The sequence below is a fragment of the Oryza sativa genome, chromosome 6 (assembly GCF_034140825.1).
Source record: "Oryza sativa Japonica Group chromosome 6, ASM3414082v1".
NCBI lineage: Eukaryota > Viridiplantae > Streptophyta > Magnoliopsida > Poales > Poaceae > Oryza > Oryza sativa.
The window spans coordinates 10,571,736-10,591,309 of record NC_089040.1 but is presented as its reverse complement, the minus strand read 5'-3'; the positions used below and the strand labels follow the sequence as shown (position 1 = coordinate 10,591,309).

Sequence of the window (19,574 nt, the reverse complement as noted above, 5' to 3'; positions counted from 1 at the left end):
GGAGCTGTCGGTACACTCTACTCCGGGTTCGGAGAACTTCTTCTATAAAGTAAGCATTCGTGTTCCTTTCTTATGTTATTTAATTACTTAGTCTAAGTAAGATAGATTTCTATCTTTGCGGGTTTATTGTTTAGTATTCATACTAAGTGCTCTAGTACTAAGACTCTGGATATTAAAGGAAGTTCCTACGCAAGTATTAGAGTAGTAATTAATAACTTAGACGTGGTGTCTAGGTTAGAGATTACCTTTGTTTGTTCTGTATCCCACGGATTTGTCAGAGGTAGATAGCAGGTGGTGACAGCCCTGAATCCCGTCTTAGTAATCCTCAACGTTCGGATACATCATAGAGCTATAGCCGGAACCACGCTGGCAGATCAGCAGGGGTTGGTGCCTGAAGCAACAGATAGGAAATTACCTTTGCTTAGCGTAGATAATTAACACATAGAAAGTCCTCTCTAGTCTAGCCTGCCTACCATCAGTTGTTGTCCTTAGATTGTCTTAGTCTTAGGTAGATTATACACGTACCCTGAGTTCGATATCCTTTTGGGGTCACCCGAATGTGAAGTGCTACTGCGGTATTCCGTGCGCTTGCGGATTTATCTGTGGTCGTAAGAAATACCAACACCAGTGAAACCAACTTTTTGCTGGTGGCCGCCCCACTGCCAGTGAAAATGAGCCTCCACCAACGAAAATTGATTTTCGCTGGAGGTCGATCGACCATTAGTGAAAGTGTATTATTTTCTCTGGCCTTTTGTTGCTGGCAGCACCTCTGGCCGACAGCGAAAACCCTTTTTCTAGTAGTGCCCTTGGGTCAAAGATGTTGAATTAGCCAGCCTCTGATACCAATTGTAAGATCGTAAAAGGTCTTTTCCCACACAAAAGCTAGGTAATAAGGTGTGGGGCTACCCCACTTATATATTGTGCCATTTGCCCTTTCACAACTAATGTGAGACTATTCAACAGCCTTTACTCTAGTTATTTGTATTTTCTTGCTACCTCCGCTCTGAAATATAAACATTTTTAGTTATTCACCAGAGAAATGGATGAGTGTGGAAAGGTATGTGGGGGTAAGACAAAAGAACTGAATAGAAAATAACTAGTGAGACAAGTACTATTGTAATCTGAGCAATTTTATAGTATCTGATGAGCTACCACTTTTTCTATTTTATATTTGGTACCTCTTGATACCTAAGTACTAGGAGGTACTAAATTTTTAAACCTCATGGTACCTCCTTAAGTACTGTAAAATTGCTCATATAAATATTATAAATAGTGTTAGAATCGTAAAAGTTCTTATATTTTACAACAGGGATCATATCATAACAAGTGTAAATAAATGAACCAATGCGACACGATTGAATTGATTTAATAAATAAGTTTACATCTTAATATAGACCATGCCGAAAAGACCAGGAGCAACACGTGGGTAGTATGCCTAGTTGACAGAAAGATGTAACTACTGCTACTGTCCATATATTAACTCTACATAAGATTGAGAGAAAACAGAAAATGGAGTGCCCTGTATATGCATGTTCCTTCATCTCCATGTGACCATGTTAACATCATCTTTTAAGCTTTGCCATATCCTCAATCAGTCATAGCAGGTGTAAACAATGTATGGAAATACATATGTCTAACAGAATGCAAGATGTAATGAGATAATCAATTGTACACAAATAAGAATTAGTACAATTTCATGAAATATGTCTGCTGGAGCTCTTCAAATGACAGCAAATAGTTTGATTCATCACCCTTGTTCCATGGTTGTACCCGAGATAAAGTTGCTACCCCACAATTACAATATAGCGAGCGCATGTACATCTCCAATTCACTTAATTTGCAGCATATGACATATCGATTCAAGCAGCGGCGGAGCCAAGAAATTTTGAGAACCTGGGCAGATCTAATTACATTCAAAGTTTGATCGGGGGCCTTAGTAAGATGATCAATAATGTAGCATCCTCAAGGCTACAAGCAGTGGCCGTTGCGTTCTCTGCAGGTATGCAGCACCAAGCCACCAATTTGGTTCTGCCAGAAACAGTGAAGATTGCAGCTTCAACTTTGAGCTTCAGAAAACAATTCTGCGTGACAAAAAACATGATTTCACCAATCCATGCATTTTGCAAGAGGATAATTAACAAGGTAAGGGTTATGTACAAAGTAAATTAACCAACCTCTTCCAGAATAGTATAGGTTTCATTTGAACAAGAACACTGAACAAGCATCTGCCCATCCTGTCCTGCATCTTTTGACAGTGGTTTGAACAGCATAGCTGCATTCGATTGTCCACATCTCCACCCTAGCAAACTCTCTTAGGGAGAAAAATAAAATAAATGAAGAATAACAAAGATGATCAATTTGAAACTAGCAGATTAAAAAAATGTTGCTTTAGGATAAACAGAGATCCATATATGTGAGGTGAGAAGCTCTGAAGGAGATCAAGAACTGCAAGTTCCTTAGCTAACATCTGCCTATCTTTTGAACTTGGAACCAACAATTACTTTTTCTACTCCTAGCTAGTTTAGTAGGAAAAGGTAGACAAGACAATGGATATGAAACAACTAACCACCTGCAGGCAGAATGCCAAAGCAACATGACATGCGACAATTATTAATTTTTCACATGTTCAGCAAATAAATTGCAATGAGCTATTGTAGCCATAACTTTGTTTTGTCTGATCTCTCGTTGCTTTTCTACTAGCCAGTGACCACCAAATCAAACCTTTTTGCAGGATACATAATATTCCTTTCGTTATCTAAAAAGCTAATATTCTTTACGAAAAGGAAAATCAACAGCAAGGAACAATAAACATAGCAAAAATTTTACTCCTGCAATATGTGATAGGTCAGCAACTATATAAAATATGACCTAACACATAATGTTGAGCCAACCAAGTATACACAAGCTCTTTCAGACATTCTAGCAAACACCTGGTGTGCACACCAAAAAGGAAATAACAAAACCACAACTCGTGTTCCCCTCTATAGTGTAATAAACATGGTTTCTGTTCTGAATGAGTTGGAAAAGTAGAGTTCCCAGGTAAGAATGGATAAAAAAAACACCTGATCAAACGATAATTCTAAGCTGCTGGTTCAAATGCTCATGCTGGAACCAGTAGCATATCACGAGAAAAGGTCAGATTGAAACAATTCATACCCGAGAGGGAAGAATCGAGAGCGTGAGACGCAATTGAAGAAAGTGGAAGCCTCCTTAGATCAGCACCCCTCCTCGGAACAGCGAGGTGTGCGCAGCCGCAGAAGCAGGGACGACCGGAGATGCCAATGGAGGAGGAGATCATCACTTGATAAAACCAGCTTGAGCTGTGCTTATCTCTTCGCTGTTAGGTTAAGAAAACCAGAGAGATGAAAGGGTGAGTTGAAATCATCGATATCACCCGATCGCTAATACTGAACAAAAAGATAATTTGAAACAAGTTAATTAAGCTGCCATGTAGGGAGTGACTGACCTGTTGTTCGACGTCAACGTGATCACCTGCGAGCTCTCTCCCTCCTGCTCTGGGAGGGGATCCGTTGCTTCCACTTCAACAGGGGATCCTTCGGCGTCACAAGCAAGGTCGTGATCACTTCGGTCCTCCCTCATTCGCAGCACGGGGTGATTTGGGTGTGTGCGCACTTCTCCCTCCAGCTGAGCAAGCCCAGCCACTTTACTTTCGTATCCAAGTGAAATCTCCTTGAGCCTTGGAAGGTGGATAATACCAATAATCCCTGATTCCAACCTGCAGAATCTGATTTCTATCTTTTCCAACTGGGGCGAGCTGCCGTCCTCAAATCTAATCTCTCTTAGCTGATCCAAATCGTAAATCGAAAGTGTTCTAAGATTTGGGAATGCTCCTGTTTTGAATACTAGCTTCTCCCCAAGGTAAGCTTTCCGATAAAGATCAAGGACCATGAGGTTGGGCAATGCCCCAAGTATCAGCATGGTTTTACCTTCCTTTAGTTTGCTCCTCAATAAGTAGATCTTCTTCAGGTGAGTGAGCTGCTCAATCCAGTTAGGCATCTCTTCAAGACTTCCATACAACACGAGTGTCCTCAGTAGGGGAGGAGGAGAGGAAATAGAATCTAGGCACAAAGTATCCTGCAGCATTCACATAGAGATATTGGAGGGAAGAGAGCTTCTCAATGGCTGCACAAAGTATCTTACATTTTTCCTTTGTCGAGCCATTTGTCATCACACCTAATTTCCTCAGCTTGCTTAACTGCCCCAGCTCTTTGATTGCTCTACTACTGGTCCGCCTGATATCTACATACTCTAGAACCTGTAAGTCTCGCAACTTACCTATTCCTTTGGGTACCTTCACACCGAATGATTTATACCAGCAACTTTTGGTGGCCATGTGCAATTCAGCAATTTGTATTGCACGATCATCGCGACTAACTAAAGGTGTGAATACTTTAGGCAGGCATATTGTGTTAGTTATGCACTTCATTGGGTGGTCTAGACTAAAGTTGTCAGAAACAAACTTTCTACTACAACGAAGAGTATGCAGACATTGGAGTTTACTGATCTCACTTGGTAGTGCTGCAATGTATGTGCTCGGCATGTTCAAAGTTTGTAGGCCCTGTAGTTTACCAATGGATCTGGGAAGTGAATATATGGATGACAAATATCCAATACTCAAGTATTTCAAGTGGCACAACAATGCAATACGGTCGAAATCTTTTTGAGTGATTAAGAATGTCACATCTTCAAGATCCAAGACCCGTAACATCCTCAATTGATCTGGACAAACTGCATGTGCTAGACTCTTGGGTCTGTCACCAAAAATAGCTAATGATCGAATAATGCTCCAATCCAATCCAGTTTTGCAGGACATACTCCCATGGAATGCTATGTGGCGAGTGTTTTCCTGAACTAAATCAGAGCCATCTCCCATTGGTAACAATACAAAATTTTCCTGTCTCGAGATTGAAACTGTGATATCACGGATGATATCATGAATTCGACAAGTCTTAATTTTTCCTGCTATGCCCACTCTTGATCGTTGAATCATACTTCGGTTGATTAGCTCATTAAAGTAACTTTCTCCGACATCCTTAGTCGTCATCCCAACCTTTGGTCTAACAAACCCTTCTGCTATCCATCTACCTACTAGACGATTCCTTTTGATTTCAAAATCCTCAGGAAAGATACTTAGATACAAAAAGCATGGTTTCAGATGGGATGGTAGGTGGTTGTAACCTAGGGTCACCATTCTCCTCAAAGCTTCCAGGCTTGGGTTTATTTCTAGTTCTGAAGGAAGGTGTTCATAGAATTTCTCCCATTCTGACACCTGTTTAGTTGCAAGCACAGCTCCTATTGTAAGTATTGCTAATGGTAGACGACCACATTTATTTACAATTCGTTCAACCATCTTTTGCATATTTTTATTTGATTCCATGTCTTCATGATTTTTATTTGTTTTTCTCAGTAGCAATGTTATGGCATCGTTCATCTGCAAGAAATCAAGGTGGTACACCAGTGAGGCTGTGGCACACTTCTCCGCAAGATCAACATTCCGAGTGGTTATTACTATTTGACTGCCCTTCTTATTGTTCTTAGGAAATGCAATTTCATTTATCCAATTCCAATCATGTAAAATCCATAGATCATCTAGAACAACAAAGTACCTCTTCTCCTTGAGCTCTTCTATCAGGTACTCAGAAAGATGATGTACTTGCACCACCACCTTCCCTTGCAATTCTTGCAAGAGTTGATCCAGAGAACTGGGGCCAAGAAGTTGGCGTATCATATCTTTAAGTAGCTCAATCCTGTGAAATGATTGTGACACTGTAATCCAAGCATTGCAAGGGAAGTTCTTCCTAATGTCTTCTTCGCTTTCAAAGATCTTCCTCGAAAGAGCTGTCTTGCCTAAACCACCCATCCCAACAACACAGATTACCTTGGCCGGACCATCATTAGCATTGGTATCGATCATTTCAAGCAGCCTTTTCTTGGAGTCAGAAAACCCAACAAGCTCAGCTTCATCCACATTTCGAGCTGATTGATTGCGAATGTCTTCTGCATAGGAATCTATTGCTAAGCATGACTGGTTGCCAGATGCCACCATACCTACAACAGGCCCACCATTCGACCGTCCAACACCATGTCTAAACAACTAAACATCCACGGGCTCTCGGACATCGCCATCCAAGGGTGTCGCCTGAACTTCCTTAAGGCAGGCTAGGCAATAATAGGATTTTCTAAATGATACTTCCAAAGAAAACGCAATGCCGAAAGCGCCGCCACAGCCCATCTAAGGGGGTGGAGGCGCTAGGGTTTGTTACTGCTCTGGTTGTCCACGTGGAAAACGCGGGTCCTCTGCATGGTATGGACTCTTAGATAACACAAAATTATTTAGAGTGTGCCCTTAAACAATTGAGACAACAAATATTTTAACTACTAAACAAAAAATATATTCTTTACTAATATTCTTTCCTTTTTTTCACCCTCGCAACCAAGTTTCCATTTTAAAGAGGCAAGTAGTTGCTGAGCCATTGTTAACCGTAACAACAATGTTCTATCTCTCCTCTTTCTCTCTCTCTCTCTTCCATATCAGTTAATATTCCTAATTAGAACTAATTAGAAATGTTAAGATTCTCCTATTAATTATTATCATTGTACATGCCTTTAGTTCATTTGCCATAGGATATCTTACAAGGGGATTTGTGGATTAACATACCGCGGAACTTTGGTTCCCTAGGAAAGAAAAATCATTAGTGGCCTTCATATATATGAAGAGATGTTTTAGATAAACTAATGTCGACTCCACTACTAACATACTTATAGTGTCAAGAACTCAAGTTTTTTTTTTAAACGAGCCGCACAAGGCAGTGTGAAGTTTCATATTAATATAGCAAGAAAAAAAAACAAAATTACAGCCCTAGAAGGTTATAATCAGGGAAAGGAAAAATAAAAAGCACACCACCACATTCTAGCGACTCCTTACATACCCCAAGAGAAGCACTAGCACCGAACCGACCGCCTCTATGCGTGACCGATCACCGCTAGTCCTACACTAGGTTGCAAAGGCCCCACCGAGCACTAGATCCAAATAGAAGGTCATCAACGGGCTCCCAATCATTATCACGTAGAAGGGTTGAGGAGTGAGAGGGCGAGAGAGACAAGACAATCCACTTGTCCCTCACGGTAACCCGATGACAACGACTGAAAGAATCCCAAAGACAAAAATGATCGGGGCATTGCAAGGTGAGGAAACAAGACCTCCTGGACAATGCCTCCAAGAAGATCATGATGCCAAGGTTGCCGCCATGACCCATCTAAATGGACTAGGTTTTCATCTGGAGAGTCCTGTGAGGAGGGAGAGGGTCATAGCTCGACAACGCCCCAAAGGGGGAAGACGGCGCTTGAAGGTGTCATCGTTGCCGGCCCGACGAAACACCGAGCTAGATTTTCACCCTTCCCTGTCATCACCACCCCTGCGTTCCACCACCCCAACAGCCTCCGCTAGCCTGTGGGTTCGCTGCGCCGATGCCCCACCGCCGACCAGCCATGGCCCCACCTTCCGTGGCACGCTATTTTGTCTGCCGACCTCCTACCATCACGCCGCCCCGCTAGGATGTCCCAGCATGCACAGACGTCGCTCTTGCTCGCACCGAGCCGTCGCTGCAGCCCACCACACCTTGCATCCTCCCCGTCGGCCCACTGGCTGCTCCTCTGGCCTCCATCACATGGGCCCCATCTGGCATCTCAAGCAGCCACTGCCACATCGCATCGGCGGCACATGTTGCTGCTGCGACCCCGCCCACCAAATCTAGCTACATCTGTCGCTTCCAGATCCACTCATGGCGAGCCGCCGCATCCTCCTCGGCATGTCACGGTGCTTCCTTGGTTGCACCTTGTTGCGTCCTCACCCCCATGGATTACCGGTCGTCGCACGACTGTGCCGTCGCCTTACCAAAACATTCTCGGATGCGTAGCCTCCGACACCGTTGGGCCATCGCCAGATCCGGTTGCGGGGTCGTCAGATCTGGCAAGGGAGCTATAGATTTGTAGTTACCACCACTGCTTGCTACCGCATCGCTAGCCTCCCATGTTGCTAGCCACACCAAGCACTGGCTCGGCTCTCCGCTATTCCGCCTCGTTTTCTGCCAGCCACTCACCGGATCTGACTGGCGTGGAGACGCCTTTGCCATCCTAGATGCGACGGTGCCCCCTCCTTTGCAGCGCCGAGAGAGAGAGAGCATGCCCCACCGCCACCGTCCTTGCAGCCACTTGGCTTTCCGGCGGTCGCTCGGGTAGCGGCAAGGCGGAGGGGAGGAGTGGGACTGTGGGAGGAGGGAGAGGGTGACTGCGGTCGGGTGCGTCTGTTTCGCCCCTCAAGAACTCAAGATTGGTCATGCAAAAAAAAAAAGTTTGTGCACTCATCAATTGATTTGCTTGACTTAGTGATTTGTTCCGATCAGGATTGATGGCCAACAAAATCGAGGCTAAGAAGGATGTCGATACAATAAATGCTGATCAGTAAGCTAGTACAGAATAAACGAGAGCCACAGTACATATTACGTACCAGATGTCTTTCTCGACGCCGAGCAGGAGGCTGGTATCGTCGGCAGCGGCGGAGGCGGCCTTGCTGATGGCGCTCCCCACCAGCGACCTCGCCATGCTCAGCACCGTCTCCGCCATCGACTCTCCTCGACTAGATCTCCCTTCACGGTTCACGCTCAGAACAGCAAGCAGCTCACAACCGCAAAGGAGATAGGACAATGCGACTGGCTCTTCTGGCTCTGCAATCAGAATTTGTAGCTAGCTTTTACACTGAACAATTCAAGCAGAGAGGATTATCATTAGAGCAAGTTTAATAGTACAGCCCATTACTAGCTCCAATTAATCTATAGCCAATCTAATAGCCAATTTATACAATAGTTATTTACTATACTATTAATATATGGTCCCATCTGTCATACACACATTATGTCTTGGAGTCCGTTCTGCAGCTGGCTACAGATCTGTAGCCAGCTGCTCTTCTCTCTCATCTGCTGCAGATCTGTAGTTCCGACGGCTCTTATTTCCTTACCTTTGCTGATAGTTGAAGCTGGCCAGGTCGGCCCATCTGGCCACGATGACCTTTCGCTGTATATGATACCATAGTATTGTTTGTAATACCTTAAATATTGCAGGTTTAAATTGTTGAGGATTTTTGTGCTCAAGAATTATTTTAGGGCATGTTTAGATCCCATTTCAAAATTTTACACCATATCACATCGAACGTTTGAACACCTATATAAAGTATTAAATATATGTAAAAAAATAATTAATTGGACATATTGCGACTAATTGACGAGACGAATCTTTTAAGCCTAATTGCTTCATGATTTAACAATGTGGTGCCACAGTAAATATTTGCTAATGACGAATTAATTAGGCTTAATAAATTCCTCTCGCGGTTTACAGACGGATTCTGTAATTAGTTTTTTATTAGTGTCCAAACACCCCATACGACACCCTATATAATATCCGATGTGACACGTCAAAACTTTACACTCTTGGATCTAAACACTCTCTTAGTTATGGAGCTTGTATTCCAGTGTACCGCCTTTAATTTTGTCAATCTTATGGTATTCCAGTTTATATACGAAAGTTGCTTAAAAAATTCAAATTAATCCTTTTTTGAAAAAAAAAATTAGCAAAAACCTAATTAATCACGCCCTAATCGCTGCTCCGTTTTACGTGCCCGGGAGTGAGGATTTCCAAACCTCACTCCCGAATGCAGCCTTAGTGTTGTATGAAACTCAGCTAATAATTTATACGAAAATATGTTATGCGAAATTTAGTATATACACTTCACTAAAGGAGACAATTCATGGTATGAGGATCATTGGTATGTATACCAATTTTACATCACGCAGTATATACCTTATGAATTCCGGATGCAGATTGTTTTCCATTAGCAGATTGCTTACTATTGTTGCATCAGCAACTATGGGCTACCGCTGAGATTAGTCCCCATGACATTCCCATCCAAAGCAACAGCTGGAGCAATCTGTATATACATTGGGTAATCATAATTGCCCCATATTCATTCATGGTAACTTGATTTCTATATATTATTATATGCCCATACTGCGACACTTGCTTCGCAAGAGGTACAAGTTATTCCTTCCATAACAACACTGTCTAGCTATTTTTCATACACATCGATCCCTAATTTTTGATATATCTATCCTGATTCTTCTTTGGTATATGATGATCCTACTTTATATCCATTTTTCATTTTTTTTTTCTGGCTAGAGTATAAAGAATGCTATTTGTAATAGCAAAATTGAACAGTTTGTCAAACATTGGGTTATTCATCAAGGCCATCTGACTATTTATCTTCAGTTTTATGGATCTTTTAGCCCAAAATACTACAAGTTATTGTGTTTCTGTTGATACAAACTTTCAGCTCTAAGACATGATTGATATCCTAAGAAACAGAGAAAATTAAGATGGGTTCTGATTCAGACATTCTAACAACACTTAACATGAGAAGATAAACATTGTTTTCTTCTTTGAATTTACTTTATGGTAAAGGGATAGATAGGGGTTGCACTATGTTGATCCAATAAATTAATAAAAATGCATAAACGTGCATAAAAAGTTAGCCAAAGGGCCACACCCTCCACGATTCAATTAGCTACTCTGATTGTACTGTTCAATGCTAATTCAATAAGCAGTCAACAATAAATCAGATATTATTTTCACTATTCTCCACGATTCGGTACCACATTACTACTCAACCTCTATAAGTATCACATACACCATTATGTTTCTCCTTATGACAACTCCCTTTCATTTCTCCTATTCTCAACAGCTTTATTCTTATTCCAACACATGGATATTCAACGAGAACCAACCAGCAGGTTATCATTAATCACCAATTAATAAATGTTACTCCTATTACATTATTTTCTCTATTACTCTATTCCTGCCTTCCTGGTACCTTGCATTCTCTGTTGTCATGTTAACCGTCTGCATTCTTTGTTGTCATGCAAACTGCTTCTAGCTTCTTTTGCATCGTCGTATTGTCTATACTTTGCCATTTATTGCTCTTCCCTTCAGGAATCCTCAAACTTTCAAACGAGATGCTGCTCATTTTTCATTTGTCTGTTCTTCACAAGTGAACATGGATGCAGTTGCTCAAATGGATTCTTCTATAACCTCAACAAACTGAAGCTATCTCTGACCCTCATATGCTTCTAACATTTCTTACATAAAAAATGGATTACCTCAAATGCAGTCTAACTGAAGAGAAGGTCAATACCAATAATCAAAATTAGTATCTCTTGCGTTGCTATTACTATATCTGAGAAATGCTATCTTAACCTTCACGGATGTTGCTACTCCAGTTTATAGATTTCATCCTACAGAAATAGTTGTTTGTTTGAAAAAAATTACCATTTCCGATGGCTACTATTACATTTATCTCTTATGCCTCCACGTGTAGCTCTCCATTTCTACCTACAAAATCCCGCAGCAACGCGCGGGGTATCATCTAGTTTTTGAAGCGACCAATCCCGCCAACACAACCGGCTTAGCTTCTCGTGGTGATCTAGATCCAGCGCAATTCATAATGTTGGGGAATTTCAGATATTCTGGTCAACATTAGTTCAACAGTACACATATACATGTCCAAAATGGGCCCTCTATCCTAATATATACACACATATACATTAACAAATGTAAGTGCAAAAAAAAAAAGGAAACAAATCAATCATACAGACTAGCTAGTGAAAGTTAAAAGTAGCATATAGGAGTAGAATGACTCTCCGTTGTTCAGTAACCTGGAGATGAGAAGATATTTTTTTATCTGAAGTCTTCCGATACATATAGCATCTCAATGACACAGAAATCTGGCCGTTGTGATTTCTGATGGCGGCACCGGCTCCAATCCTTCCTGAGAAGTGAGATGTCATACATTCCAGAGAGGCAACATCGACATCTTTTAGTGATCCTGAGTTCCCTGACTGAAATATTTTGCACAGGTGTCATCATCACTGCATTGCAGACCTGTTGGTGATATGTCCTAGAGGCAATAATAGAGATGATTGTATCATATATTATGTTTACATATTTATCCGACATTGTTCCTTAAAATAGATAACTCATTATTGGTTACTGAATATGTGATTCTTTTATGAGACTCTTTATGTTGTATGTTGCTATTTCTAAAAGATCCCTGATCAAATATCATATGTGGAACAAATATGTTTAATGATCAGCACATGTATTAATTGATGATCATGTCTTATGGATCATGGTATAGAGATACCAAATTAATAATGTGGACACATGTTGGGAAACATATTGTTGGATAGACCCAATATGAGACACTGCAAGAGCCATATGTGTTGTGTCATCAGTGATCTCATTTAGTGTTGGTGTTGAATCCATAGACCTGATATTATCATGGTTTCCAACATGTGTAGTAGCTTACTTAGGGACTGCTAAACGCTACTCCGTAATTGGGTAGTTATAAAAGTAATTTTCGGGTATGCTATGAAACGTGTAGTGAGATATGAATAATCAAGATGGGATTTGCCCCTCCTATAGAGAGATATCTCTGGGTCCCTCGATGTTATAGATTATGGAAATGCATGGCCATGCCAAAGGTGGTTGAGGACAGTCACGAGTTATGTAATCTATCACAGGTTCGAGTGAATGATTGAGCTATTAGAGGATGGCACATATCTAGCCTTGAGCTTAATCGATATCGTGAGGCAAAGAGGTTCATACAAGTATACACTAGAGGTTCAACCGATATGATCTTTGTGTATGCCCGGTCAGTCAATACGTTCTGTTAGGGGCCGCTGTTGACACGTGGACCGAAAAAGAGTTTTCGGGTTACAGTCGAGTGTGCATGAACCTACAGGGCCGCACACTTAATGAGCCGGAATAAGGGGATTGGATGGAGATCCAATATGAGCTTAATTCGGATAGGGATCCGAATAGGAGTCCCACGGGCCTTGGAGAACCGAGTCATAGATCCTATATATTCGTGAGGGGTGTGACCGGCGGAGGCATTGCATCACGTGACAAACCCTAGCCGCCACTCCTTTCCCCGAGCAAAACCCTAGCCGCGCGCGGGTGCTAGCACATCTGCATATGGCGTTCCGTCCCTATACGTGTGGATACCGGTAGAGGCGCCACTGCTTTGCGATACTGATCAGCGTGGGAGTACGGCGAGGAGAACGCATGAGGAGGAGAAGGTCGAGCCGGTGCGATCGACTACTTCTTCAACATCGACGCGCGCTACATCGCGAGGGTTCCTTCGCCTTTTTAGCATTTTCTTCCGCTGCGCAGCGCGTCAAGTGGTAACGATCTATGATCCAATATTTGTATGGTTCTTGGTTTACGCGGTAGAAAATTTTAATTTATGCTATCGTAGCCTACGCGTATCCCTCCAAGACCCGTATTCTATGCATCAAATGCATGCATTCATGCGTCTAATGTACTCCGTTGAGTATTCCACATCTCGTCCCCAGCTGAATAGTGTTCCATAAAACTGAGAGAAAATGAACGGAAAAACATAAAGGAATCGATTAGAAACAGGTATTGGTAACGAACATCATATCTACGAGACTACGACCTTGATGACTACTTCGCGGTTCAGACTTCAGAGTTTGCACGCACTGACGAATAGACGATGGACGTTCTGAAGCTTTCAAGTTCCGATGTTATTTCAGATCGATGATTAGCGCCATGGTGGTTGGTTCAGTCTTGTTACCTTGACCATTGTTATGATTTTTGTTCTCATTCCATGCTAGAGATTCCTGAGAATGAACATGATCCTTTAATTTGGTTTTACCCTGAGCAAGTAAAATCCACTGCAATCAGGCTTAAGGCCCATTTGGTCAAGCTACTCTCAAACTAAACATTCGCAAACCAGTTCTTTAATGGATTGGCAAAAAGAAGGCCGTTTCAAATTGAATGAAAACAAAAGGATATATTGGAGACCAGTCGATACAGGTAAATGTTTCAGAGACCAAAAAGGTACTTTTTTTATGTCTACAGACTACAGTCTACAGGTAACACGGTATGACAGTGGATAGAGAGATTACATCAGAAATGGTTGGTAAGAAATATTAGTTCCTTTTTGAAAATCTGGTACGGAACACTAAGGCCCTGTTTCTTTCAGATTGGGATTATTATAATCCAGTTTATTGGGAGTAAGCTGAAAGAAACAGACAACTTATTGAAGTAGCTTATTATAATCTGGAGCCCAGCTTACTCTAATCTGATAAGCTCATTTAGGTGAGCTTTTTCTAGATTATTGGGTGAAAAATTACCCACCATGCCACCCCACTCCCTCTTTAGACTTGCAAACCTAATATTCTAGGCTCTAATAATCTAGGAAAGAAACAACTAACCGTTTATTCTACTACATATTATAACAGTCTAGTTTATAGTAATCTGACTCAATAATCTAGATTATAAAAATCCCAAGCTGAAAAAAAAACAGGGCCTAAATTGATAAGAAGATAACGAACAAACGGAACCGTAACTTGGATCATTACATTGCATCGATACGTGCAGCACAGATCCTGACCAACGATGTTTCATATTGCGAATCATAAATACTTGACAAATCAAAAGATAAAAAAATTTTGACAAGACATTTGGACGAACATCTGGTGTGCACATTAAAACAAAATACGACCTCTGCTGCACCTGTAAGAAACCTAATCACACGCTCCAACCAATCATGATACAAAATTTCAAAAACAAAAAGCATCCTACTAATCAAATCATATAGAAACAAACAAATACCGGCATGGTGACTCAGGGCAGATACTGAACTGACCTCAGGCACGGGAGGTGGAAAATGCAGCAGGGGACTCCGGGATCAGCACTACAGGCAGCCAGGAGAGCTCACAACGGAGAACTGATCATCATCACCATCTAGAGGCGAGATCGGCACCATCGAGCATTCTTCGCTAACTATTGGGTTTTGCTAGAGACAACAAGGAAGAACGAAAAAAGTAAGAAAATGAGATAAGCTAAGCTAGTGCTGAACAGAAGAGAAAAACAAAACAAGTAGCTGCATGAATGTCATAATGCAGGACTGACTGGTTGTTGTTCGATCGTCAACGTCCACAGGCTGCTGGTGAGAAGGGGCTCATCCGCCACTTCCACCTCAACAACAGATACATGGGTTTCCCCCAAGTCGTGATAGCTTCGCTTCTCAGACAGGCGCAATATGGGCCGATTGGGGTGTGTGTCCACTTCACCCTCCAGCTGACCAAGCCTTGCCACTTTAGCAGATTTGAGTCCTATCTCCTTGAGCCTTGGAAGGTGCTTGACACCAACAATCCCTGATATCAGTTCGCAATGACAGATTTCTATCCATTCCATCTGGGGTGAGGTGCCCTCCTCAAACCTCACCTCTCTTAGTTTATCCTCAGTTTCAACAACAAGCTTCCGGAGATTTTGGAATGCTCCCTCAATGAACACTAGCTTCTCCCCAACGTATGCATACCAACGAAAGTGAAGATCCATGAGATTATGTAGTTCCCCGAGTATCTCCATGGTATCTCCATTTAGGTGACTTTTATATAAGTAAATCTTCACCAAGTGTTTGAGCTCCCTAAACCAGTTGGGTGTCTCCTTAATACACCCCTTCAATCTAAGGCTCTTGAGGGAAGGAGGATGGGAAATAGAATCAAGACACTCAAGTGTTCCATCAAGTGAGTATCCATGATCACCATCCACATAGAGAGATTTGAAGGAAGTGAGCTTTTCGATGGCTGCACAAAGTATTTTGCACTTTTTCTTGTTTGACCCTTTTGTCATGACACTTAGTTTTCTTAGCTGGTTAAGTTCCCCCAACTCTTGAATTGCTTTGCTGTCAGTTACCGCGATATCCACTATCTCTAGTACTTTCAATCTCTTCAAATTCTTGATTCCTCTTGGTACCCTTACACCATCTTTAATTCTATGCCAATGACTTGAACAACCCGTGTGTAGATCGGTAATTAGTCTTCTATGGTTATCAGAATCACTTAAAGCCATAATCAAAGGAATACATGATAAAATAAGTACACGTTCCTTACGATTATATGTATCAAGGTCATAGTAGGATCCTTGTCTTCTACCACGGAGGACACATAGACTGCAATTTACTAATCTCATTTGGTAGCGTTGTAATATAAGTGTCAGATATGTCCAATGTGTAACTCTTGTAATTTTCTTATCGAACTACGGCTTGTTTGGTAACTCGAGGGAAGGGGATTGGGAATTTACACGAGGGAATTTATGACGAGATCAAGATGGGAATTTGATTTTTAATCCCAATATCTTGTTTGGTAGAGCTGATGGAATTGATAGGGAGTTTAGTTGGAGATTAGGTCATTAATAAAAATGGATGGCTGTGATTTGCTTAGATAAAGTAGAGGAGGAATTCCCTCCCAATTACCTGTCCCTACCCAGGTATTGAAAAGGAGGGAGTTCCTTTCTCAATTCCCCATCCCCATCCCACCAAAATTCCTATGTCTCCCAACCAAACAAAACACTTAATAGCCTCATCCCTCTAAACTCTCAATCCCTACTAAAAACTCCCTCCAACCAAACGGGCCGTAGGAAGTGCATAAATGCTTGAGCATTCATTGGAACACCTAATATTGGCATATTTCAAGTGACCCAACAACCATATTTTATCCATATCTTTTTGCTAGTCCAAATATAATATCTAGTAGATCCAGCACCCTTAGCATTTTCAATTGGGGAGAACAGAATGGAGGTGAGAGCTCTTTGGGTCTCTCATCGCCAAACAAAGTTAACGACCGTACATGGCTCCAGTCCATGCCTATAATAGAACACTTGCTGTCATGGTACGCTACATGGCGAATATTTTTCCTCCACTACACTAGTTCCATCATCCCTCATCAAATATACAAAATTTTCTTCCAATATTGATATCATTACATCATGCATGATATCATGGACTCGGCAGCTCTTAATAGTACCTTTGTCTATGTTCACTCTAGATGCTTGAATCATACTTCAGTCAATCAACTCATTAAAATATTTCTCTGTCACATCAACAATTCTCACTCCACCCTTAGCTCTAACAAATCCCTCTGCAATCCATCTATGAACTAGGCGCTTCCTTTGGACATCAAAATCCTCAGGAAAGATGCAAAGGTATAGAAAGCAAGGCTTAACATGAGAAGGCAAGTAATTGTAACTAAGGGCTACCACCTTCTTCATTGCTGCAAGGCTTGGGTTGCATCCAAGTTCTGATGGAAGTTGAGCATACAAAATTTCCCACTCTTCTATATCTCTCCCTGCAAGGACTTGGTACTAACATCAGAGTTTTGTAAACCACCTTTGAAGAGTAGTTTCCCAAGACCAGCAACTCCGACAATCCAAATTGTTTTGTACTAGCCAGTAAGGGTGAAAACGGCGGTATGGAAACGGACAAAAACCACCGTTATCGTTTTCGTTTTCATATTTTTTTCGCAATCGGAATCGGAAACTCCGGATACGAAAACGGAATCAAATATTATCGAAACCGAAAACGGAGCGAAAACGAATCGGCACGAATATGGTAACAAAATTTATCGGAATAAAAAACCTCTCAAACTGATAAATCCAATTCTCAAGTCTCAACGGTCAACAATTCATCATAAAACACAATCATATAAGTCTATTTTTTAAGTCTCAATCACAGAACACAATCTATGAAATAAATTATCTATGTTTAAGAGATTACTGATGTTGATAAATCCTAATGCAGGAAAAAAATATTCTTATGTAACTTCAGATTTGCATAACAAATACTTTAAAAAAAATAACAGCCAAATACCATGGTATTCACTATTTCAGTCACAAAATTTCCGGAAATTCCGAGAAAATTTCCAGAAAGTTTCCGACCGATTCCGAGTTCCGATGGAAACTGCCCTTATCATTTCCGATTCCGTTTCCGAGAAAATATTTCCGAATTCGTTTCCGTTTCCGAAAAATTCCAAAAAAATTCTGACCGACAGATTCCGTTTCCAAAATAGGTCCGGAATCCGGAAAGTTTCCGTACCGTTTTCACCCCTACTAGCCAGTGACGACCAAATCAATCCTTTTTGCAGGATACGTAGTATTCTTTTCGTTATCTAAAAAGCTAATATTCTTTACAAAAAGGAAAATCAACAGCAAGCAACAATAAACATAGCAAAAAAACTCCTGCGCTATGTGATAGGTCAGCAACGATATAAAATATGACTAACACATAATGTTGAGCTAACCATGAACACAAGCTCTTTCAGACATTCTAGCAAACAACTGGTGTGCACAGCAAAAATGAAATAAGAAAACCAAAAGTATAGTGCCCAGGTAAGAAAGGGAAAAAACCTGATCAAACGAAAAATTCTAAGCCGCTGGTTGAAATACTCATGCTGGAACAGTAACATATCACGAGAAAAGATCAGATCGAACAATTCATACCTGAGACGCAATTGAAAAAAGTGGATGCCTCCTTAGATCAGCACCCCTGCTCGGAGCCACAGAAGCAGGGAGCCAGGGACGACCCGAGATGCCAATGGAGGAGGAGATGATGACTTGATCAAACCAGCTTGAGCTGTGCCTATCTGTTCACTGTTAGGTTAAGAAAACAAGAGAGGTGAAAGGGTGAGTTGAAATCATCGATATCACCTGACGGCTAATACTGAATAAGAAGAGAAAACTAGCTAATTAAGCTGCCATGTAGGGAGTGACTGACCTGTAGTTTGTCGTCAACGTGATCACCTGCGTGCTCTCTCCCTCTTGCTCAGGGAGGGGATCCTGCTTGCACTTGTACAGCAGATACTTCGGCATCACCTCCTAGGTCGCGATAGCTTCGATCCTCCATCATTTGCAGCACTGGATGCTTTGGATGTGCGCACACTTCTCCCTCAAGCTGAGCAAACCTAGCCACTTTACTTCTGTATTCAAGTGAAATTTCCTTGAGCCTTGGAAGGTGAATGATACCAATAATCCCTAATTCTAACCTGCACCAAGAGATTTCTATCTTTTCCAACTGGGGTGAGCTGCCGTCCTCAAATCTGATTTCTCTTAGTTGATCCAATTTGTAAAGCCAAAGTGTTCTAAGATTTGGGAACACTAGTACAAGTCCTTGCACATGGAATTCTTAGGTTTAATTAGCCGTCTGACAATTTTTTTTTTAGATAATGGATTTTCATTAATCTGGCCTCTATATTATGAAGGATATACACAGCCAAAAGGATACAAGAGCACTTATACTCACACCTCAACAACGAGGAGAACACACAATCAAAAAAGAAAAGAAAACCAAACGACCTCGACACATCCCAGCTTCTCTGCTTCCCACCATATTCTTATGAAACAACCAGGTTTGACGAGTGGAAGTTGTCTATTCGTCATTGCCCCTAGTGCGCCGTCGATGCAAACCTCCGTTGGTGCCATCTTTATCCGTTTCAGGTGAGTTGACTCTACGTGCTGCCATTTAGCACACTTTCAACCGTCGTTGTTCATCGTTTAGTTAGAACTAGCCAACCAGATACGAACCGATGGGGTTAGCTTCCACTTTGCCAGATTTCTAGGCCTCCATTATCCATAGTACTCAGACT

The 19,574-nt window shown here is 41.5% G+C and overlaps 2 protein-coding genes and 1 pseudogene across 2 annotated transcripts; all 3 read right to left on the bottom strand.

Annotated features, from left to right (window-relative positions):
• Nucleotides 1-1,683: 1,683 nt before the first annotated feature.
• Nucleotides 1,684-4,119, bottom strand: LOC4340779 (disease resistance protein RPM1-like). The gene is made up of 4 exons (XM_066311229.1): nt 3,467-4,119; nt 3,157-3,337; nt 2,175-2,311; nt 1,684-2,081 (listed from the first exon to the last, which is right to left on the bottom strand). Exons 1-2 carry the CDS (start codon nt 4,102-4,104, stop codon nt 3,298-3,300), a joined length of 678 nt encoding a protein of 225 aa, XP_066167326.1. The 5' UTR covers nt 4,105-4,119; the 3' UTR covers nt 1,684-2,081; nt 2,175-2,311; nt 3,157-3,297.
• Nucleotides 4,120-14,541: 10,422 nt separating this feature from the next.
• Nucleotides 14,542-16,182, bottom strand: LOC112939341 (disease resistance protein RPM1-like). Its single transcript, XM_026026348.2, has 2 exons — nt 15,067-16,182; nt 14,542-14,950 (listed from the first exon to the last, which is right to left on the bottom strand). Exons 1-2 carry the CDS (start codon nt 16,126-16,128, stop codon nt 14,849-14,851), a joined length of 1,164 nt encoding a protein of 387 aa, XP_025882133.1. The 5' UTR covers nt 16,129-16,182; the 3' UTR covers nt 14,542-14,848.
• A 361-nt stretch (nt 16,183-16,543) lies between these two features.
• Nucleotides 16,544-17,293, bottom strand: LOC136356976 (disease resistance protein Pik-2-like; annotated as a pseudogene).
• Between the last annotated feature and the right edge of the window lie 2,281 nt (nt 17,294-19,574).